Here is a 25,110-nt window from a genome sequence, read left to right as displayed (position 1 = left end):
AAAAGCGCTCCTCCTGCCGCGCACCCCCAAGGATCCTCTTGTGCACCCCCCGGGGACCGCGCACCCCATTTTGGAGACCACTGTTCTAACCTACCATTGGTTCAGGACTAAGTGTGATAATCTAAGGGTATGTCTATACTGCCCATGTTACAGCGTGGCAGCGCTGTGACATGGGCTGTGTAGACATGCTTTTATCGCTGGGGTGAGAGCTCTCCCGGCGATGATAAAAAAAACAAACAATAAACCCCCGCCCCCCAAAAACCACCCTGAACGAGGGATGGTAGCTTTATCGCTGGGAGTGCCGTCTATACTGGCGCTTTTCAGCGCTAAAACTTTTGTCACTCAGGGGTGTGTTTTTTTCACACCCCTGAACGACTAAAGTTTTAGTGCTGAAAGAGGCAGTGTAGACACAGCCTAATACACTTCGTTGCCATAATGACAGATATAACTCAAGTTGCTTTGCCATTTGTCACTAACATGACCATCCCAAATAAATGATAACATGTTATAGCAGTATATAGATACACCCTACCTGTTGCATTACAAGTTTCTGCATTAAAAGGTAGTACTTTAACATATTTATCATTAGAACCAGTAGCCAACAACTGTCCACAAGGACTCCATGCCACACAGTAGATTGACCCTTTGTGATGTTTGTTCCTTTTGAAACGAATATCTGGTTGTTTAGGAGCGTTATAAGCACTGGAAAAAAAAAAGAGATAAGTATTTCTTTTATATGTAAATACAGAATATGTAATCTAAAATGTAAGTCAATTGTATTATTTAATGTAATAAAAAATCCAAAGTAGGCAAGCAAGTTAATTTCTACTTATTTTTCAGTTTTCTAATGGTAGGCAATAAAAGTTAAACTAAATGTGAAAGTATAGTGTTTTGCTGCCACACAGGAACTATGTTCCCCAAACAAATTTTAGATTCCATGCATTATGCAAACATCTTCCATACCACACTTATCGTGGTCTGATTCCTTGCAAGCATAAGCAAGTGCTCGAAAGGGCAATGAAAATGGACAAGTGTGGGTGGCAATTTAAACTTTTGCTTTAAAAAAGTGTTAGTTTTAATGCTGGAAGGCAACTAGGGTAGAATATTAGGATAACAGAGACACCACAAAGAAAGCTCCTCCTTGTTCTCCAATATTTCACTACAGAAACATTCCAAGTGTGACCTGAAACAGATTTCTACAACACACACTAATTAAGTTATGCGTGTTCTTGATGGGGGGAAAAAATCCAGCAATCTTGAAACAAAATTCAGAAATGTCTGCCAGAGGTACTTGGTTTGACACAGATAACACTTAGCTATTATTAAAAAGGCATTGTCTTAAAAACAAAACAAAACTCAAAACCCAACAACAAAAAAAACCAAAATACCTTATTTTCAGAGTCCAAAACAAGTGAAAACCAGAGAGAAATATTTCTTTTTGTATCCAACACTTTATGCATGTGCTTGACTTCAATGGACTACTTTCGTACTTAAAGTTAAGCATTTATGTAAGTGTTTGCAGAGGCCTAGGAAGGAAGCAAGCCTTGGTTTTCTTAGGTCACCTCAAAGACCTACTCAGACCAACATACCACTCTACCTCTATGTATTGGACATTAAAAAGTAAGGAAGAGGAGCAATATGACACTAAGAACATTTCACCAATTAACAAGAAAGGAGCCTGAATGAGGCAGTCTGTGGAAAAAGCACAGCTAGTTTTGCTAGGGTTACCATATTTCAGCAAGCAAAAAAGAGGACGGGAGGAGCCCCGCCTTAGCCCCGCCCCAATCTGCCCTAGCCCCGCCCCTGCCCCTCCCACTTCCCCCCCTCAGAACCCCCAACCCTCCCCCCGCTCCTTGTCCCCTGACTGCCCCCTCCTGGGACCCCTGCCCCTAACTGCCCCCCAGGACTCCACCCCCTACCTAAGCCTCCCTGCCTCTTGTCCCCTGACTGCCCCCTCCTGAGACCCTCCCCCCATCCTAACTGGCCCCCTAGGACTCTACCCCCTACCTGTACCCTGACTGCCCCAACCCTTATCCACACCCCCACCCCCAGACAGACCCCTGGGACTCCCACGCCCCATCCAACCACTCTCCACCCCCTGACAGCCCCCCCCAGAACTCCCGACCCATCTAAACCCCTCTGCTCCCTGTCCCCTGACTGCTCCGATCCCTCTCCCCACCCCTGCCCCCTGACAGCCCCGCCCCCAGAACTCCCAAACATTTACAAATTCCCCCCGGACGCTATTTTTAGCTCAAAAAGCCGGACATGTCCGGGGGAATCCGGACGAATGGTAACCCTAGTTTTGCTCCTCTCTAATGCACTCTCTCAAAACTCATTCAATTATACATTATAGTCATAACCTTCCTGGCATTATTTCTTAACGTCCTAAATCAGCCTTTACTTACATCTGGCTATGGGGAAATTCCTAATTCCCTTTCTCCGATTATTTCTATGGGTTATTTAGACATGAGTAAATAACATGCTTGTAGGAAATTAGTGGGAAGCTACAAAGTATTTAAAATGCAATTCAGCATCGAGAATAAAAGCTTATTCTAATAAAGGCAAGAAGCTAACAGCGCAACAGAAACTAAGTATCTTTGACTGCTAATAGGCCATTTAAAAAATTTGCCACAGAAACTGGAAAATGAGGATGACTGAAGAATGATAAAAGGGAAAAAAGCACAAAAAATGACAAGATCTCAAAGGATTTTAAATAGATATGCAACAGGGAAAGCAAATAATCTGGCCACTTTAAAGTTATAGAAGACAGCTCATAAAAGGAAATAAAGTTACTAGTTACTCTGTTGCCATCTTTACAGAGGAAGAAAGTGAAGATCTGCCTAGGTCAGGTATCAGTTTTCGAGGGACGACAGACGAGGAACTGCATAACATAAACAAACAATTATCAAAAGGCTAAATGCACTTAAACTAGACAGAGTACCAGGTGTACTAGGGCTTTTTAAAAGTGAGAAAGCAAATCTTAACTTTTAATGGGCCATTTTAGAATTTCATTAGATGCAATAGATATTTCTCAAGATTAAGAATATGAACAATCTTTCACCATGTTTACAGCCTGACAAGACAGTGGGTAAGGAGATGTACAGACAGACCTCAGGAAGAGGTGTGGAAAGCTCAGAACATTCCCTTTAGTTTCTTGCTGTGCTGTAATTTTCTATCTTATCAAGTCAATAGTCACATCAAGTTCACCAAATCAAACTACACACACTAACTAGGGTGTTAAAAGCTAGAGGGATAATCTGTTTATGAATAAAAAACAACAGATTTTTCTAATTTCCAGCATAACAAGCCAAACCAATAAGTGAGCCAGGGGTGGGGGGAGTGGGAGAGGAGGACCCAGAACACACTCCACATCTCCCCAAACCATGTTCTTTCTGCTTCATACATCAACATCAAACATTTTGGAATAAGAACGTCACTGGCTCCTTTGTTTATTACCTTTGAGGGAAAACAGAATGCATACCACTCTTATTAGGCAAGGACATTAGAGGTTAAAGCAAGCTTTTTAGCCAAACCAGGACGATGTCCCAGACTCATCAGGAGCAGATACACACAATAAGAATGCCATTTTAGAGTAATTTTTCTGAAAACTCTCCAACTTTTAAAAAAGTAATGGAATTGAAGCAATGACTAGAAAGTGAGTTTGAGACCAAGATTTATTTCTGAAGAAAGAAGGAAATAATGGATATGAAAATCCAGGAAGGAGGAATTAAGACAAAAGTGGAATAGGTCAGAAGTATTCTGCCATAACATCTTTTTCTGTTCCTGAAATGTATATTCTAAGACACAAAAGTTTCTTTTACAATGCCAGTGTGTCCAAGACTCTAGGGGAAGATTACTACCAAAAGGAAAAGTTGTAGTACTGATGTCAAAACAGCTTGGCAGTAGGGGAAAGAACTAGTCAAACTAGTCACAAACACAAAAATACTGCAGCTGGTCTTTTTATTCTGTCTTGGTAGTTACTATGTTCTCAAAGCACCATTGTAACAGTTCATTGTTGACAGGTTAATCAACTAACAAAATGAAAGGGGTCAAAGACAAGAACAGACTTGAAATATCTACAGACAGCTCTGGATATCCAGTGATAGGTAGTGGAACAGAAATGATTATGGTAGGACTGTATGTTCATTTATTTTCCTTCTTACCTTGGGTTAATTACTTCTGGATAGGCACACACCCTCAAAGTTTTAGAATTTGAGCCAACAGCATACAAACTCCCACTCGGATGAAAAGCCACAGCTCTGACAGCTTGTGTATCTTCTAGAGTATTAATACAAATGAATTGCTTTTTTGATTTATCATCCTGTTGTGTAAAAGTGTGACAGTCACAATAGGTTCACAAACATAACTACATTTTTAATCGCTTACACACATGTTCAAGGCTGAGAGAAGTTAAAATCCATCCCCATTAAAAAAAAATAATGTATTCAAATGTAAAGATTATAGGGGAAAGACTGGGAGGACCAGCCCTTGACTATTTGTGATACGGAGAGTAAAGATATCATAGCATCTTGATCTTAATAAAATCATGTAAGGAAGAGTTTTTCAAAGGTTCTTCTAAAAGACCTACAAGAATGCTTACACAAAACCAAATTAAAACAAAGATAGCATGACCTCACATTTTTCTGAGCAAAGAACTTGAAAAACTTTTAATATTTTAGTTGTTAAAATATTAAGTGTTCTTCTTTGCAAGAGCTTGTTCCTATTTCTTCTACTTCCAAATTAGGAACCAATAAAATGCTTCTCTTTCCTTCCTCAAAGCCATCCAATTATTGTAGTTTTTTAAAATTCAGCTTAATATTTTACATACAGCTGTTAAATAGCCAATTAAGATGGAAGACTCGTGGGTTAAGGGAAAGCCACATACCCTGTTTCCCCGAAAATAAGACAGTGTCTTATATTAATTTTTGCTCCCAAAGATGCGCTAGGTCTTATTTTCAGGGGAGGTCTTATTTTTCTTGTCCTGCGGCCAATCAGTGAGCTGCGCGGCGGCGCCCGCCGCTACAGTCCAGAAGAGTCAGACGCCTTACGGTAGCTTCGGGGCCTTATATTCCGGGGTGGCCTTATTATCGGGGAGGTCTTATTTTCGGGGGGATGCCTTATATTACAGCGAGAGGCAAAACTGGAAGTAGGTCTTATTTTCGGGGGATGTCTTACTTTCGGGGAAAGACGGTAATACTGAACAGGTGAAGTGACATTTCACAACCTCTGGTGCTATTTGTACTAGACTAAGAAGAAACTAAAATACACAGTAAAAGATATTACAGTATAATGTTACATGTTACAAGCATACAATATTCTCTCCAGAATACTTGAACCAATTTATTTTCTGATTTAAATATATAGGAAAATGAGAACTAAACAGAAAGACTTCAAGACTCTTGAGTAGCAGATGGACAAAACTTTTAAAAGTTATAAATTATGCAGTATTTGGTAGAATATACAAGCTGCAAATAGTTTACTTTTTGTATTTTTATTTCTTTATGAAAATTAAAAATTAATCACAAAAAATTACAAGTTACATTTTGAAGAGTCCTGTAACTCAACCTGCTTTCACAACTTACTTTAAATTAAAAATAAAATAAAAAACCAAATTCCCAAACGCCTCCTCCAAAATAACCTTCCAACCAAAACCCCTCTTTGAAATGACATTAAGTACAAAAATTTTCAGACAAAAGATAGTTTATGGTGAAAGTTAGAAGGGATTCAAAGTTCTGCTTATAATGGAACCAGGTCAAGCGACTCCTGTAATTCATAATATGGGGCTGTACCTCTTAAGTCACTGGTAAATGTGAACACCTTTAAGATAAATTTTTCCATCAAAGACAAGTTTGGCCATTAAAATTAGTGGACACTGGAAAATTTGGACCTTAATGTTTATAATGGTAATGACTTCCATTATATATCCTCCTATATGCTATCAGGAATCTCCAACACCATTTCTCTACTGTTTTGAATGTGTGTGGTAAAGCAGATGTTTTTGAAAAAACGGTTACTCACCTTCTCGTAACTGTTGTTCTCCAAGATGTGTTGTTCATGTCCATTCCAATCAGGTGTAGGCGTACGCGTGTGCACGGCAGCTGGAAGATTTTTCCCCTACCAGCATCCATCAGGTTGGTCTGGGCACTCCCTGGAGTGGCGCCTTCATGGCGCTCACTATAGAGCCCTAACGACCCGCCACCCCCTCAGTTCCTTCTTGCCGGCTGTTCCGACAGAGGGGTAGTTGGGTGGGTATTGGAATGGGCATAAACAACACATCTTGAAGAACAACAGTTACGAGAAGGTGAGTAACCATTTTTTCTTCTTCGAGTGCTTGTTCATGTCAATTCTAATCAGGTGATTCCCATGCCTAAGTTCCAGAGGTGGGGTTGGAGTTCAGATGTCCGCTGACTGGAGCACTGCTCCACCAAAGGCCGTGTCGTCTCTGGCCTGCTGGGTGCTAGCATAATGTGATGTGAAAGTATGTATTGAGGACCACGTCGCCGCTCCGCATATTTCCTGGGTGGGAACATGTGCCTGGAAGGCCTTTGAAGAAGCCTGCGCCCTGGTGGAGTGCACTGTGAGCAAGGGTGGGGTGTGGACCAGACACCTCTGCCAGGTTATAGCAATCACGGATGCAGGACGTGATCCATGACAAAATTTGTTGAGAGGAGACTGGAAGACCTTTCATCCTGTCTGCCACAGCCACAAACAGTTGAATGGACTTCCAGAATGAGGTTTCGTTCTTTCAATGTAAAAGGGTAGCGCTCTGCAGATGTCCATCGAGTGAAGCCTCTGCTCTTTGCCGCTTGCGTGGAGCTTAGGATAGAACACTAGGAGGAAGATGTCCTGGTTGATGTGAAATTGGGAGACAACCTTCGGGAGGAAAGCTGGATGTGGCCTGAGCTGAACCTTGTCCTTATAACACGGTGTAAGGGGGCTCTGTTGTTAGGGCCTTGAATTCGGACACCCTCTTGGCTGAGGTTAACGCTACCAGAAATGCCACCTTGTACTAGAGGTAGAGCAGGGAACAAGTCACCAGCGGTTCGAAGGGTGGACCCATCAATTTGGAAAGGATCAGATTGAGGTCCCAGGTCGGGACCGGTTGTTGGACGTGCAGATATAGCCTGTGAAGACCTTTCAGAAAATGGCTGACCATAGGGTTGGCAAAGACCGACCGGCCCTCTGCGCCTGGATGGAAGGCAGAGATGGCAGCCAACCCTTATTGATGACATGGACAGTCCCTGCTGCTTAAGCTGGAGAAGATACCCCTTATACTGGACTATAGACACAAGCGTCGGAGATGGACAGCGTTGCACCGATCAAATCGAAAACCTCTTCCATTTGGCTAGGTAGGTAGCCCTGGTGGAGGGTTTCCTACTGCCAAGGAGGACTTTTTTGACCGGGTCCGAACAGGAGAGCTTCCATGCTGTGAGGTGCAACGACTCGAGGTTCGGGTGCTGGAGATGGATGTGATCCTGAGTTAAGTCTGGGAAGAGCGGCAAGGTGACTGGGGCTTCCATGGACATTTCCAGGAGCAATGTGTATCAATATTGGTGGGGCCAGGCTGGAGCTATCAATATCACTGAAGCTTGTTCCCTCCGAATCTTGAGGAGCACCTTGTGAATAAGAGGGATAGGTGGAAGCGCGTATAGGAGATGGCCTCCCCATGGGAGGAGGAACGCATCTGCGATGGAGCCCAGGCTGTGATTCAGGAAGAAGCAAAACCGCTGGCACTTCCTGTTGCATTGCATAGCAAAGAGGACTATTTGGGGAAAATCCCACCATTGGAAGATGTAGTTTGTGACATCCGGGCATAGGGACCACTCATGGCAGTGGAAGGACCTGCTGAGATAGTCCGCCAACTCGTTCTGCACTCCAGGGAGGTACGATGCTTGTAGGTGTATTGAATGTTCTACACAAAAAGGTCCCACAGCCTGAGGGCTTCCTGAAACAGGGGAGAGGAGCATGCACCCCCATTTGTTGATATAAAACATCACCGTGGTGTTGTCTGTAATAACCGATACACTTCTCCCGGTCAAGTGGGCTCAGAAGTCTTGCATGCAAGGAAGGGATGATGGATGCGAAGGAGATCATGCAGAAGTTGAGTTTCTTCATGAACTTGTTGAGCTCTTGCAGGTCTAGGATGGGCCTGAGCCTGTCTTTGGCTTTCGGTATTAGGAAATACCGGGAATAGAAGCCCTTGCTCTTCAGCTCCTGAGGAGCCTCTTCCACTGCTCCCATCGATAGGAATTGCTCATGAGAAGGGTCCCTGAAGAGGGACGGGGAAGGGGGTTAGAAAGGTGGGAGGGCCGAGAATTGGAGGGAGTATTCCCTTTCTACCATGTGGAGCACCCAACAGCCCAATGTGAAACAGGACCAACCAGGGTAGAAAGGGGATAGTCGGGACGAGAATGTAAGGCGGGTTGGATCCAGTTCGTTCACTGGTGCACCGTCCTCATGCACACCTTCAAAAGGCCTGTTTCTGGCCCGAAGGTGGCTTGGATTGGCCAGAGCCCTGGCTTGAAGATGGATGCGGTCTCTTTCTGCAGCTCCTATTCCTCCTCGGGGAATCATCTTGACGGTTCTGTTGAAAAAACCACAGAGGAGGTTGCGGCCTGAAGTGCTTCCGCTGCGTGGTGAGAGTGTGGAGGCCCAGCGACTTGAGGGTGGCTCTCAAGTCCTTTAGGCTATGTAGCCTTTTATCCGTCTTTTCGGAGAAGAGAGCCAAACCCTCAAAGGGGAGGTCCTGAATAGTCTGCTGGACTTCGTATGGCAGGCCCAAGACCTGTAGCCAGGAACCCCTTCTCATGGCTATCCCTGTAGCCATAACTCGAATAGCCACATCAGCTCTGTCCAGTGTGGCCCACAGTGGAGCTCGGGAAATGAGCTTCCCCTCCTCCACCAGGGCCGAAAACTCGGTGTGGGAGCCCTGCGGCAGCAGCTCTGCAAATTTCGCCATTTCCCTGCATGTATTATAGCAGTACCTGCTGACAATGGCCTGCTGATTAGAAATGCCGAGTGCAAGCCGCTAGTGCAGTAGACTTTTCCCCTGAAAAGGTCGAGTCATTTTGCCTCCCGATTCTTTGGGGAGGGGCCTTGGTAGCTGAGGTACCTAGGAGGAGGTATTCGGTGCAGGGTCCACCAACCCGGGGTCGGACTGGGGACGGAGTGTCACTTCCATTAGTAGGATCTTCAGGCACTCATCCCTATCTTTTAATGACCTGGGGCAAAACCCCCTGCAGATCCTACAGCGATCCTTTTGAAGGCTCTCCCACAAATACTTCACACACAAAGTCTAAGGATCGCTTCTGGGCATACACTTGCCACAGACTTCACAGGCTTTGAAGCCTGGAGACCACGGCATGCCCCAGCGCCTGGATAGCGCTGGAGGGAAAACCCCCCCAAAGGAAACTTAAGAACTAACCTGAAGTACCAACTAACTACTTAACACTAACTACAAAAACTAATGAATAACTATATACAGACTGCCAAATGCACTTGTCACGACAAAAGCAAGGGGAAGAGCAAGGGGAAGTTCCAGCTAACCGTCACTGACGGTAAGAAGGAACCGAGAGGGTGGTGGGTCAGTAGGGCCCTATATTGAGCGCCATGAAGATGCCACTCCAGGGGGGTGCCCGGACCAACCTGACGGATACTGCTATGGGAAAAATCTACTGGCTGCCGTGTGAGCGCACAAATCCCCCCCCCGATTGGAACTGACATGAACCACCACCTGCAAAAATATGTCACTCAGTGTGGCAACAGCAGCTCCTTTCATGGGTGTATTTGCCTCAGTACTGTATGATGTGGTCAGTGCTCTACTCCCTCTGATTGTTCTTGGGCCAACAAGCATTTTGTAGCCACCTAGCATTCTCCCTTCCCTTTCTCCTACAAGCCAGAAAAGAGGCAGAAACCTTGAAGATCCCTACTACTATGCAAGAGGTTTTTTGGACGATAAGTGGGTGGATGGGAGTGGGGTGAGAAACGGGCTACTCCACAAAGCTCTCTTATAACAGAGAAAGAAAATGGTCTAGTTCCCTTCTTAGAATCAGAGTATGCAAAGAATTAATATCTGGTCATTTGATACATTTATCATCATGGTATGTGTCCCCCACAGTATACCAAACCCTCCATTTTGTAAGGAAGATAGTTATGTGCTGCCTGACTCCATTCAGAATACTCCAAATATTACTTTATGACGGTAATAGACAAAGTCCCATAAGCAGTATTTTGGGGGCCAGCATAGGAGAGCACTGATGGTAAGGACTTAAAAGAGCAAGTTGCAGTCTGAGTAGATTTTCATGGAGTAGGAATTGTTTTGGGGTGGATATGAGGGGAGCCTGAAATTTTGCTGCATCCAGCCCCCTCGCACCCCCATTTAGTCTTAACCCTCATCTGCATTTTGTTCATTTTGAAACTTGGCATGTATTAGAAACTCATTACAAATACTGTTGCTCTTAACATCTAATATTATTAAGATATTATATAGTCAGATTCAAAGGCTGTGTCCTGTAAGGATAATATAAATACCCTTTAAAAAAGTCTCACCTCATCACCTCTTGTCCTAGTTAGATTCCCTGAAGAATCTTCAAGTTGTGGCTGAATGATAGTGTGTTCTGGCATACTGTTTGGTTTTAAAAAAGAAATAAAAAAAAAATTTAACGCAATACACAAGATAAGCAGATCTTTCTCATTTCTAATTTGTCTGTTCGATGAATATATACTGACTAGAACAACAATATCCAACCAGGCACTCAGAATTAACTCATTAATTTATAGGAGCAACAGTAGCACTTATGTCTGACACATTAACAATAAGCCATCATTTTACAGAATTTTTTAAAATATTTTTGCAAAGTAAAATAAAATGTTAAATATATAACTAAAAAGCGACATTGTCATCTTGAAAATTAACTTGTCTGGGAGTGTTGTATTTACTATTACTACAAGCAACATCTAAAAAAAGGAAAGAGTAAGTCTCCCTCTTCCTGTCCCATTACTTTCTGCATTATACAGAAGGTGTATAGTCAGTTTTACGGTTTCCCTGTGTAGGCAGTCACTCAGTAAAATGGAACATAACTGGTAAGACTTATACAAATAGGGAGCAAAAAAAATCAGGATATATTGTTTACAGGGTGATCTATCAAAAGCAGAAATCTAAGTGAACTGAAAAAAACCTGAGTTTACATTGACCATTTAGCAAGAACTGTGTATCACTGAAGGTCTGCTAGAGCCTGATTTTTCAACCCAAGCCCACCAGACCTGACCTTGAGAGAGTTCAGTCATTTTATGGCCCAGCCCAGCCCCTTCTCCTCAAACCTGATACTGCCTGCTGCTGCTGGAGTGGGCTCCCCTCCTCCCGCTCATGGTGTCATGGTGGCAGCTCCATGTGGTGGTGGCTGTGTGCGCTACTCCTGTCATTCTCCACCCCCAGCTGCACTGTATGTGCTATAGAGTGAGGCCTTGTCTAAACTACCAGGGTAAGTCGACCTAAGTTATGCTACTCCAGATACGTGAATAACATAGCTAGAGTTGACGTAGCTTAGGTCAACTTACCGCGGTGTCTACACCACGCTGCATTGACGGGACACGCTCTCCCGTCGACTTACCTTACTCCTTTTGTTCTGGTGGAGTACCGGAGTCAACCAGAGAGCACTCTGCTGTCGATTTAGTGGACCCGCTAAATCGACCCCAGCTGCTGCATCGATTGCAGCAGCATTGATCCCCGGGAAGTGTAGACATGGCCTGAGAGGGCTACAACTCCTCGGCACATTCACTTTGCAGCATGCACAGTGCAGCAAGGGTGGCAGAAGACAACAGGAGCGGGGCACACTGCCTCCACTTCAATGACTCCACAGCAGGAGGAGAGTCAACCTAACCCACCTGTTTTCCCACCTGATCTGGACCTAACACTTTTAGTCAGGTCCCATCGGATTCAGGTCGGGTCATAGGGTTCCATACATCACCACAAATAAATGAATTTTCTAGTTTTCAAAATACAGTACCCATACTCATAGTATTAACTGAAGATTAGCAACATTTCCAGCTCTGAACAATCTCTAGTGCTTACGTTTTACTCCCATGGACAGGCGATTCTTCAAGAAAGGGTATCTGATTTGTTGATCCACGCTTTTGAGGAGTGCTCGTATTAACATTTTGGTTATCAGTACCTATTCTCTGACTAACATCTGGAGGTGGTGATACGAAGCTAGTTGCTGGCGTGTTAGATGCATGCTCTTTGCTCCCATTACATTGCTGGCTGAGCGTCTGCACATCATTTTCAAGAGTGTCTATACCTATGTTTAACTCTCCCAACTTTTGAATAGACCTGCACAGGGTTGATGAAAACAGACAATAGAAGTTAAAGAAACAGTTTATAATATGGGAACTTGAAAAGTTAAGTTGTACCCATGTTGCCCAGTAGCATGATAGGTATAATAATTAATCTATGAAAAGTTTGAAGATTATATTTAATTACAATGGTGTTTAACCCAAAGATTTTTAGCAGCCCATTTACTTAAAGAGTGACAATATTTTTGACATGCTTTAACCCCACCCTGCCAAAATGAAAGGAAGAGTATTTTCATATGAACAAACTGACAAGATGTCAAAGTAAAAAATAAGTTTTCCTTTACATTTAATATCTATTTCTCCCATCATAAAATAATCATAAAAAATACTTCTTTACACTTCGTCACCAAAGTGACAACCTAATATCACACTCATAAGAGAACCATAGAAAGTAACGAAGATAACTAGAATCAAACATTGAGCACCTTATTTTAGGTTATGTATTTACTACATAACTGAAATAATTACATTTTGGGGATTTCAAGCTCATGAGGTTTCTAGAGTGAATCTATTATGTGATAAAGTCAGACCAGACAACTGTGAGAGAGTGGTCTTGTTGAGGTCCAGGAAGTGGGCTGGCAGAAGCCCACCCATGGCGAAAGGCCCCTCCCCCAGCCTAAGGGGAGGAGCCACTGATCACAGGACTCAAATACGGGGGACAACAGAAGAAAAAACAAGGACAGGTGTGAGGGCAAAGGGTCAAAAGCAGGGAACCTGAAGGGAACACCGAGCAGAGAACCCCAGACAGTGCTCCTCAAAGCTGTCAAAGGAGCCAGCGGACGCAGCCCAAAGGGACTCTGCTCGAATACGTGACCAGAGAGAGGAACGGAAATACGCCCCACAGTCACAGAGCTGCCTCTCGGCCAACATCCTCTCCCTGGTGTTATAGATGGCCACTTTGGCCATTGCTAGGAGGCAGCTGATGAGGAGCTCTCGCTCAGCCCTGCAATGTTAAAGGTCCTCCCCCATGAACTGAAAAGAGGTTACCTCAGGCCAATGAGGGACACTTGAGTTCAATTAAGGGCTGCCTGCGACCTTTAAAAAACCCTCCCTCTCTCTCACCAGAAAAGGAGATAAGCTGCCCCAGGGCTAGTGACCACAGGGAAAAAAGGCTTCTCCTGAGTGGAGGGCTGCACTCCTCCCTAAACGGAAAGTAACTATGCAAATGGACTGTTTGGGGAAGTACTGGCACCCAGAGGCGAGCATAATGAGGCAACACCCCAGAGATGGGGAAGAGAAAAAAGTATTCCCTCTTTTATGTTATTACCTTGTTTCTTTTTTGTTTGGCTAGAAGGTACTCCCTTAGGCCTACCCTGAGGTCCACACTGGGACTGATTAACTCCAGGTCCCCACTGCCAGAGGGGGAAACGCTGTGCCCAGCAAGATAAAGGAGGTGCCTTGCCACAATTGTTTTAAGACAGAATTGTGTGTTTGATAACAGTTCATACATGGGGCAGGTTATTTAGCATAGACCTAACAAACATTAAGAGTTTTTGTTTTTTTTAAGGGCTAAACTCTGTCCATTTGGATTTTCATGGGTTTCTGAATATTGGGCTATACACTAGACACGTACAAAGGATTTCCATTAATATCAACAGGAATCCTCCATAAAAAGACAAAAACACTTGGCCCTAAAGGACATAAAATACTAGAACTAGGTAATAATACTTAATAGACTTAGTTGATGAATTTTGCCTCTGAACTGAATTTCCTCTCTTTGCTAGCAGAGTTCAAATAGTATTCACACATTCCTTCAAATAAGTTTTGGTCTTATGAACTAACGAAAATAAAAATATTCCAATTACACAAGTGTGATATTCCCTATTATGCCATGAGTTTAAAAAAGAAAAGTTTATTTTACATGGCGAGAAAACAAATCTATAAAAATTTCACTCTTCTCCAGGAGGTCTAAAATTTAGACATGAGACAGTTTAACATGAAGAGCCTGATTTAGTAATACTTCCCATATGAAAAGCACAGCCAATTAATATAAATATTTCAAGGATATATGTAGAATATTTTATTTGCCTGATGGCCATATTCAAGTCTAGTTTAAAATTCCCAAATGCTAAGTTATCAGTAGTTTAAATTACTAGGGTCTATAATTTTATTCCTTAAATTGAATAATCCTTGAGCTTGGTCAAATCATTTAGAGCAAAGCAAGGTGGGTTTATGCAACAGAACTGGGTACACAGCAGACTTGGTCAAAATATACCACAAGGAGTTAAACATTTCCCCCCCCATAAAGAATTCATTATAAAAATGGCTGTACAATAAGTTTCCTTAAAACTTTCCTCAAATATATCCAGTTTTTCAGGTTCTAGAAAAACAGAGGCCCTGGTCCAAAGAACACCTAGACCCATGCTTAAACTTTACATTCTTGAATTTAGGTGTGCTCAAGTGTCTTGCTAGAAAAAGTCAGATTATAATCTGTAGTCAGCAGACATCAAAAAGTTAGTAAAACCTTTTTTGAGTGGAGGTGCGGGGGGAGGGGAGGGAAAAGGAGGGGGGAGTGCCAAGCTTTTCTTTGCAAAACTTATGTCTATTTATTCAAATTTTGACCAATTAGAGGATACTGTATTTGAAGAGGGATTTGTAGCTTTAGAATACCAACACAATGACAACTGTCATTATTTTTAGACCAAAATACCCAAAGCCAGCTTTTTAGTTGCTGCTTGGTTTGAATTAAGTTCATTATATTATAAAACCGAGGAAAAGTGAGTCAGTTGCCTATTTGAGCTTCCAAAGAATATGACTATTAAAGCAGATTTGTTCTTGTTAGAAGTTAGTTGGCTTTCCTCATGATTTTCATATCAATACCCCAAATTTTAGTAATGAATTGTCTGAATATAAGCCAATATGGAGAAAAGCTCTCCCAATTACAGGGTTATCTTAGTATAAAACATTTAAAGAGAGACCACAAACAACTTCAAATATCTGTATACAAGTTCATTGTTATTTCACTAAATTGTTTAGTGAGTTATTTTTCATTCCTGTTCATGACAGAGGAGTTTATACTTCAGATAAATTTATTGGCAAACATAATTTTAGCCCAGAAAGTTATTTTTGGGTACATCTGCAAAAAGAGTAATTCCATATTTGGCATTCTGAATATCTAAGCAGATTAGGGGGCAATTTAGTACTGAAGAGCATAAAATGACATATCAGTGAAACAGTCAACTAAAGCCAACCTGTTAAGAAACTGTTCAGTAAGATTCTGTTGCTGGTCTGTCCCATCTTCCTGGTTTACTCCTCCTTCAAGCAACATTTGCTGATACAGTTGTCGTTGTTGCTCTTTCTGTTCTAAATGCTGTTGGTAACGTAATCTTTGTCTATAATATTCTTGAAACTGCTCTGTTGAATCACGAAGCTTAACGAAATAAGGATTATTTGGGTTAGACACAATTAGGCTTAAAAAGATTAGAATTTTAATAGTAAATGTTGGTAAAGGTCCATTTCATTGTACACACACAAATCAACAATTTTTTTTATCAATAATAATCAAAATGTACAAATAGTCAAAGTAAGAAAATGCTCCTTGAGAACAGTTTGATTTAAGGATGTTTGTCAACATCGCATGTCAAAATATACAGAGCAGTTTGTGCTTTAATGGTTATAAAGCTTTAATTTTTTGAATCTGGCTTTGCAGGACTGAAGAATGAAAGTGGTTTTGTCACTATAGTAAGCAAGTAAAACTGAATACACAAGAAATTTATCTACTGGTTAAAGATGCCATTTCTGCTATTAGTTTTTAGAGCAGATTTTTACTTTAGTAATACAAGCAAAAAGCTATAGCAATCCTACGGGACAAAATTTAAACACTGGAATACCACAATTTAAGGTAAAAAAATTACTCAGCAGCAGAAAAAAGATTATTTCATTCTCTTTTTTTCAGAAGCATTACAAGTAGGACTTCTTTTGTCAACTAATATGTACACTTACATGAAACCCAAGGCAAAACACCCTCATAACCATTGAAATTGTAGATTAGAAGGAGCTGTTTCAGGACAACTAGACAAGCTGGTGGATCTTCTATTGATACAGTAGGAACAAGAATCTGTACCTTGTACAATTAGTGTCATGGAACACAGAATCATACTGCAAAGTCTAAACCTTGTTTCCTTTTTTAAAAAAGTTTCTAATAGTTGTGAGTAAAACACTGTTGTATGCAACAATGCAAGGGTGTCATCACAAACCTACAGACAGCTTAAAATAAAAGCTTTGAAAGATGTGAACTATCCCCACTCACCTCATCAAGAGGTTAACTGTGATGTATGAGTTAAGTACAAATGGAAACAATGTTGTCTATCACCACCTGACCCAGTCACCCTTTCTGGATAGATCCCAGTCAACTGTGATTTTGATTCAACTGCTGAATCCCACGTGCTTCTAAGCCCCCTGGGTGTGGGCAGTAACTGATCACTGTTCCTAGTTTTGGGTCTCTCAGGCACATTTACAGATGCAGATCCCATCTCTAGCATCCTTCTTGAGCACTAGTACCCTGCAATCTGTCTGCCTAGACCCAGAACCAGTGCTATAGCCCTCCTGAGCCCCCATTTGGTAAGGGATTTCTCCAGAGTCCACCGAGTTGTGGGAACTGTGATTTCTAGATTAACCACTTCAGGGAAACCCAGCAGTAAAGTTAGGAACACAGGCTTAGCAAAGGAATTCCTTGTGTTTTTTTGTGTTTTTTTTTTTAAACCAAAAAAACAAAAACAACAAAAAAAAAACCCCGCAACCATTTAACTTTTTTAAAAAAGATGAATAAGTTTTCCATAGATCTGTAACAGTCCTCAACGCAACCTTCCCTTCTGATCTCACCTTGCCTGCGAGTCCTGGTTTTGGTTAGCATCTTTACGTGAGGCAGAGTTTCTTCTGCCTGTTTTGCTTACACAATGAGGAAGAAGTGGCCCCTTGCTGAGAAAAGAGCCTCCTTTTAAAGTCTCTGTCCATGTGCCCAGCTCCAGCCCCTCCGCTACATCATTCTAGTAGGGAAGAGTCATTCAACGCTGATGGCTCCTGATAGCTTAGTCTTCTTTAAGGTGTCCCACACCCTAGCATGTGCACATAATGTCTCAAGTAGATTAACCTTGTCAAGATTAGACTGGTTTTCAACACTACCTGATTATGTCTTCATCCAATGTGAAGATTACAATACAGAGTTAGGGTCAGAGTGAAAGTTACAATCACCCAAGTGGTGTACTCAGAACAAAATGGGGTTCACAATTTGACTAGATATGTCCCCAATCTGTCACTATTTCAGTACCAATAATTGTAACACAAATATCCAGCAAACACTGCAATCCATTGTTGTTGAATAAAGAGGTCGATATTTGGGTGGTGGAAAGTGAAGGCAACTCTGTTCAGTGGGAAGCACTAAAGCCAACAACTCTCATTTCACTTCACTCTGCTGCTGCTGCTTGGAGAAGCCTTGGTGAAAAGCCCATGAACCTCCCTTGTGATCCTGCTTAACACTTCCAGGTTCTGACTGCTAGGTTTAGTTCCCTGGCCATCTGATAAGTTTTTCAAGCCCTACAATACCTTCCTGAAAGCTTACTGAAACAAAAAAGTTGGGCAACTTAAATCTGATTTACTTTCTAACAAAATACAGTTAACAAGGCTTCTGTTATTCATCATCAGTATATCTTTATATTCTGAATTGAATAGTCCACTCAATAGGGTGTACATAATTTTAATTTCTTAGTTGTCACAGGCAGGACATATACAAAATGTTAACACTACATCCCACAAAACAACTAGCGGCAGGTAAGTTCTATATTGGATTCCTTATTTACCAAACAGAAAAGTAAGTTACAAAAATGGTTCATTCTTAGATCAGAATATTCTAACCATTATGCTAACTTCATATACTGCACAATATTTTAAAATATACAGCAGTTTTTGTTACATTTGAGTTAAGAGCACAATCACCTGCTGCATCATCCAGTTGTATGACAGCAAAAGTTTGTCTAATGGAAAGGCAATTAGATATATTATCTTATGTTGCAAGTATATTACTTAGAGCAAAACAAGATTCAAAAGCATCTGTATTATATACATGGATGAAGTTCCCATCATAGCAGGCAAATTGTTATGCAATTTATCAGAGCAGGAAGCTCAAAAGGCCTTTTTATGTGGAAATAATCAAATGTTACCTCATTTTTTTCTGGTTTGGCTGGTCCTTGATTCTGTGCTCCATTTACTGGCTCATTTTCTGGAACTGAACTCTGGCATATGGTCTCACTGCCAATGGAATGCTGCGGCTCCACAGGAGTATCACTTCTTTCAGTGATATGAAAAACAGAAGAGGTTTATTTGTGAAATCTGACTAATAGAAAATCCTCTAATAAGTAAAGAAATATATATTTATAGAATAAATCTGAAATAATTATGTACAAAGCACCCCATTATATGAAGCCCAAAGATATTACTGGCAGAGCAGACAAAAATATCCCATTTTAACCTATTATACTAACAGTTGCTAGCCCTAAAAATAGAGGTAATGTACTTTGTTCTCAGATTTTTCCAAAAAGCCTTATATTTTGGAAGTCCCATTATGCTTTTATTTTCTATTTTGATGCCTTCCATGAAAGGCTGTCCATTCCTTCAACAATCTAAAACACCATCAACAAATTACTCAAGCTCTTTGTTAAATTTTCAGATCTCTCCCACTTTTGAGGAACACTAATTACATCTGTTGGCTTCTTCCACTGTTCCCTAAAATTCTGGGAGGGGAGGAAGCCTACATTCATCACAAGGCACCTCCGCAACTGCCTCCCATTCTGTACAGGATAATATTTCTTTAAACTACATTTAAATGACATTCAACATTGGGAAGCTAGAAAATTCCGGTTTTAGCTATATAGGAAAAAGAGTGCAACTAAAATCTGTTCTCACTTAAGGTGCTTTATAGGGACTTACAAAATTAGGGTAAGAAGTATTTCCACATGGAATTATTTTAGAAAACATTTCAGTAGCCAGTAAATATGCAGAATACATTAGAAAATGTTGGACTCTTTAAAGAGTACTCTAACCTGACAAAATTGCAAATACTTAATGGTTTGGAGCAGCGATTTGTTGAAATTATTTTTGAGTTACTGGTGTATGTGTGCATTAGCAAAAACAATTTAATCGGATTAATAGACATTTAAGGATCTCCCTTTTGTCTACTGAACACAAGAAGAAATATCTCCTTTACAGGTTAGGAGAGAGAAGTAAAATAAGGGGTGCTGAGCTCTTGTGAAAAATGCCAAGAGCTCCCACTCTTGAAAATCTGGTCAGTTAATTTAGGTACCTAATTGGAAGCTGAACTCTTTTGAAAAATCTAACCTCAAATGGGGGTTGTGAGCATTTTTGAAAGTCTGGCCCTCAGCCTACTTCCAGCTTTCATGAGGTATGAGAACTATATTTAATAAAAAAATACAAGATTTTCATATTAGTTATCTGTTACATTTTACATCAAATCAAAAGCCTGATCCTGTAAATCCCTGTACAAAGCGTTTGCAAAATAGCGTAAAGATAGCTCATGCTAATTATTGCGATCTATAGCCTTGAAGTATATAATTCACGTAATACATTCATTATGTATAGAATCAATGACAGCAGCATATTAAAATAGAAAAATAAAAGTTATTCAAGTATGAAATCCTTAGTAAAATATTTCACATTCTAGAACCAGTTTTAAAACATACGGATATGGCAGATACCCAAATGCAAAGCTTTAGATATACAGGTGACCATATTTGGAAAAGTATTCAAATTTTGCTAAGGTTACTTCTTACACTACACACTGCTGGTGGTGGCAGGTAGGCTATATGTACACGTCAGTGGCAGGGGAGAGACAGTGGGGAGACGTTTCAGCAGCTCCCTGATGGTAAGCATTTCACTGAGTCCAGGAAAAGCTCTGGCAGGGATTGGCAGCGGCGAAAGGCTCAGCCTTTCCCCACTGCTGGAGCCTTTTCCTACAGCAGGGGAAGGCTCCAGCAGTGGGGAGGGAGCAGAGACTTCCCCTGCTCTACTCGCCTAAGCCATACCTCACCATCTACACTGCTATTTATCCCCATGCTAGAGGAGCGATCAGAGTATGTACTCTGCATGCTGATGAAAGAAGTGTGCAGTATAGACATACTTTAAACAGCTTAAACAGGTTTACTGTGCAAGTTTTAAGAACACTATGTATATAAATTTAGAGTTCATAAGCCATAAACCCTGATTTTAATAAGGATTAGAAAGGAAAAAGTTTCATATCATGAAGGTATGGGGGGAGCAAGTTTCCATAAGAATTTTAGTTCTTAAAATGAGAAAAATCAGTTTTGCATACTACTGTGTACTAACACAAAGTATTAACTAATTCCTATAGCCATCATAACCGGATTAGCTGGAATTTAAATAGAAATATAGGGAAGCAAATCTGAAAGTCTTGCTGGGATTATGTTTGAAGATCAATTAGGTACAATATATCTAAGTGCAACTGTGGTTATAGTTGCACAAGTCTCTAATATTGGTGAATTTTTTTAAGGCTCTGCTCCTGCAGATTTACATATGGGCACAGTTCCGCTGACTTCAATGAGATTACTTATGAATATGAAGTTTAACATTTACTTAATTCTTTGCAGGATCAGGACCTAAATTTGCAATGATAGTTGGTGTGGCATAGTGCCATCCTGTGGACATTCCATTCATCTACAAGGAAGTGTGGAGACAGGGTTATTACATAGGTGAGAGAAAAGAAAGAAACAGAGTTTAGGAATTCTCTAAAACAGACACTGAATCTAGTTTCATTTGCTACATTGCTGATGTAATCATTTAAAAAAATTCACAGAAACCTCAGAATTTCTGCTTTTTCAAGAATACAAAGAGTTGGAATGCTGTTATTTACAGTTCGATAAATGGCATTCAGAATATTTTAAATCAACCACTGAAATATTTTACACTTCCAATGCATGCTACTATATACCTACATACATAGTAAGTTCCAATAAGAACTTCAGTAACTAGAATCTAGTGTCAAGTATCAGAGGGGTAGCCGTGTTAGTCTGAATCTGTAAAAAGCAACAGAGGGTCCTGTGGCACCTTTAAGACTAACAGAAGTATTGGAGCATAAGCTTTTGTGGGTGAATGCCATCTGATGAAGTGGGCATTCACCCACGAAAGCTTATGCTCCAATACTTCTGTTAGTCTTAAAGGTGCCACAGGACCCTCTGTTGCTTTTTATAGAATCTAGTGTATATCCGGTTTTAGATTTAAGCCAGAACTTCATCTTTCTGCTATATTTTGGGTAAACTATAGATGGGCTTGAATAAAAGCTTCAGATTTGAACATCCCTGAACTTTGGGGAAGACTGAATTAAAATCTTGTCAGGCTTATACCCATTTTTAGTTTAAAAGTCAAATTTCTTAGGGCTTAAGGAGAGAAAAAAGAAACAGTTTGAACTGCAATAGGATTTACGCATCCAACTTTAATTACCATTAATGTAAGTCACAAGTGCACCTGGATGAACATAACCTTATATATTTAACATGGTCAGTTACAGTTCAGTATTAACAACTCTCTTTTTAAAAAAAATGTGGAGTTAAATGAAACTTACCGCTCAGGTGACTCTTCATAAATGCTATGGCAATCTGTATTTTCAAGCATGAGACTTCTGCTAAGATTCTGCACTCCTGGGTAATGGAAATTGGCAAAGGAGTGTGACATTGGAGAGGTTTTATTTCCAAGGTCTGTGACTCGCTTATCATGATTCGTTAATCCACATGACAGCCCATCTAAGGCAGGGTTTAAGGAACGAGTCATGTAAGCATCAGCTGACTGAGGCCGCCTCATTGGGGATGATGGGTAAGGAGAAAGTTTGCTGATAAGAGGTGTCAAAAGATCAGCATATGCAGCTTTTGTGGGCTTCAAGAGTTTATCAACATGAATATTAAGCATCTTTTGTTCAAAAGCACAAGAGAAAACAGAAGCTGGCAGATTCTGAAGCCATGACAATAAACTCAGGTCCAAGTCATCACACCCATTACCACACAAAAGATCAATGCCAAGCAATACTTCACTCTCTGTAATTTCTTCTCCTGTTGCTTTACTCTGACAGAATTCCACACAACATTCATAAAGCAATCCCTTCATTACGAGCTGAAATAAACGATTATTACTTGCTTTGAAACCAGCCTCACTCAGTTTCCTGTCGGCAGGAATAAACTCTGCAACCATGATGCAAGCTTCTTCGAAGCAGTGAACTCGTGCAGTACTAGGGTTCCAGTCTTTGAATTCTGCATGGTTGGTCAGACGGGGCAATGTAAGTAACAAACACAGTTTACTATAGTCTTCTTTAGAAGGACAATATTCTTCCAGGGCATGTAGGCACTGTACAGCTTCTTGCATTGTAAACTCCAGCTATAGAAGAAATATTAAATACCAACAGGACACGGTTGACTTTAAAGTTACCAATTTATTCTTCTACTACAAGGACAGTTAGCTGCAGAAGGATAACATGCATTAGGATTTCCCTCATTTTTCCTTTGCTGTTACTATAGTTTTCATTTTAATTACGTTAGCGTACATGGAGTCTGCAACAGATTTCATGTCAGCAGTTTTAAGACCAAATTCTTCTTCAGGGACTTCAATTTTCAAATCACTTGATCAATAAAATGAGGGTCATGCTGATGTGGTTGTTTTCCTAGAAGCCACTACATGTTTTAAGCTCTCAGAATTTTAATATCTGTAGTTAAACAAATTTGCTACAACTGTAGGTTGAGAAGGCATTTCCAGTTTAGGAGTCGAATTCTCTTTTCAGAGCCATAAAGAGGAGAAACTCCATTTAAGTTAGAATATCAAACTGGTGTAAGAGAATCAAGTCCTAAGTTTCTGTAATTTTCAGTCACTGGAAACTCTGAGAAAGTTACTTTTTGTGTTGAAGTTTTTCATGCTTATTCTCAGACTATACGTAATGTGTGTGTGTAAAAACAAGCGATGAAAATCTCCACAGCAATTTGCAGATCACATATTCAAATACACACAGATGTGTTTGATTAATTTTCAACAAATTCTAAAACAGAAGGCAAGCTTAAATGCAACACTAAAATTGAGATGTTAGCTGCAGAAAATGGAACTTTTAGCTAAACAAATGACTACCATGAGCCTTCAGGAACAACAATACGGTACTATGGACTTGCATAGTGTCTAATCAATAAGAGGATCTTAAAGCATTTCATTAATGTAAACAAGTATAAAAACTTACGTGCTGAGGCTCATCTTCTGCTGACATTGCATTGTTCACACATAAGGCTTCTAAAAATTTCTGTTTCAGTATAATATAGCGAAACCTGCACATAAGAAGTGAAGTATAAGACACTAAAGATCTTAAAGCAGTAGCTAAGTAGTACATTCCACAGATAACTGCAGCTGCAAAGCTTTTGCTCTCAAAATGTAACAAGCCAAGCAATAAAAGAATTGGTTCTTTGCAGAAAAGATGTCTTTTTCCAATGATTTACTTCCAGAAATATTACATGTTAAAATAATTGCTGGTTCATAAGAGAAAGATCCACAGCCAGTCTCCTCCTTTCTTGAATACCTGAAAAAAGAACAGGAGTACTTGTGGCACCTTAGAGACTAACAAATTTAGCTGTAGCCCACGAAAGCTTATGCGCTAATAAATTTGTTAGTCTCTAAGGTGCCACAAGTACTCCTGTTCTTTTTGCGGATACAGACTAACACGGCTGCTACTCTGAATACCTGAGTTACTTTGATGTGATCTCAAAGAAAATACATTTTAATTTTTTTAAATTGAGCACAATTCTTAAAGTATAAAGCATTTTAACCAGGCCAAGACATGTTATAGAATACTTTAAAGTCTGTAGTAAGTTCTAACATACTTTCAAATAATTTTATACTGGATGTATAGATTGAAAAAAATCTATAAAGCCATACAACTGAAATTGTAAACTATTGTTCTCAGATTCAGTAGTTACAGTTTATTTTTCTAAAGACTTGAAAAAGTCTTATTCCAGAGATTTTCCACCTCACCATATGACTTACGATGCTACTACCTCAGAGTTCATAATTTTACCTTTTCTTGTCAAATTTTTCCATACACTCAAGAGGCTGAATGAACTGAAGAACCTCATCCCACTGTCCATCAAGGATCAACTGTCTATACAAAAAGAAAGCCACTCATTTAATTTAGCTGGACATTTTTTACTTAACATTTTTACAAATGTAATTTACATACAGCTTGATGTACAGCTGACCAGCGAGCTTTGTAAAGTTAATGCTTTGCAAAGCAGATAAGATCAGATTTAAACAGAGATAAACGTATAACCTAAATCTTTTCTCAATACTGTCTTTGTAGCTATATACTCTAACACCAAGAGGACAAATGGTAGATATGTATGTATTTGTAAAGAGGTACAAGAGTATCTCTTCAGGTATCTGCTGATTTTTATGTTTTTAGGGATTTCTTCCAAGATGCTTCATTCTTTCTCCACAAGTGAGATTTTAAAAAGTCACAATACAAAACATGACTGAAGACATCCTGAAAAATACTGGAAATAAGCCTAAGGGCAGGTCTTCACTACAGGGGGGGGGTCGATTTAAGATACGCAAATTCAGCTACGCGAATAGCGTAGCTGAATTCGACGTATCGGAGCCGACTTACCCCGCTGTGAGGATGGCGGCAAAATCGACCTCCGCGGCTCCCAGTCGACGGCGCTTACTCCCACCTCCGCTGGTGGAGTAAGAGCGTCGATTCGGGGATCGATTGTCGCG

General features: G+C 40.6%; 1 protein-coding gene across 3 annotated transcripts in view; it reads right to left on the bottom strand.

The window, feature by feature from the left end:
• LOC113407417 (WD repeat-containing protein 47-like) overlaps positions 1-25,110 on the bottom strand; it is a 42,370-nt gene that overhangs the window by 4,628 nt on the left and 12,632 nt on the right. The window contains exons 3-11 of one of the 3 annotated variants that reach the window (XM_026655913.1): positions 24,413-24,496; positions 23,585-23,669; positions 21,938-22,740; positions 18,507-18,633; positions 15,543-15,721; positions 12,071-12,328; positions 10,549-10,624; positions 4,164-4,321; positions 533-702 (exon numbers count right to left, since the gene is read on the bottom strand). In XM_026655913.1, the coding sequence (XP_026511698.1) occupies positions 533-702; positions 4,164-4,321; positions 10,549-10,624; positions 12,071-12,328; positions 15,543-15,721; positions 18,507-18,633; positions 21,938-22,740; positions 23,585-23,669; positions 24,413-24,496 (1,940 nt within the window). The remainder of the gene's footprint in view (positions 1-532; positions 703-4,163; positions 4,322-10,548; positions 10,625-12,070; positions 12,329-15,542; positions 15,722-18,506; positions 18,634-21,937; positions 22,741-23,584; positions 23,670-24,412; positions 24,497-25,110) is intronic. The other 2 variants (XM_026655914.1, XM_026655915.1) reach the window with 2 other exon arrangements.

This window comes from Terrapene carolina, unplaced genomic scaffold (genome assembly GCF_002925995.2).
Source record: "Terrapene carolina triunguis isolate 2854851 unplaced genomic scaffold, T_m_triunguis-2.0 Scaffold211, whole genome shotgun sequence".
Taxonomy (NCBI): Eukaryota; Metazoa; Chordata; order Testudines; family Emydidae; genus Terrapene; species Terrapene triunguis.
This window is presented reverse-complemented; position numbering and strand designations above follow the sequence as displayed.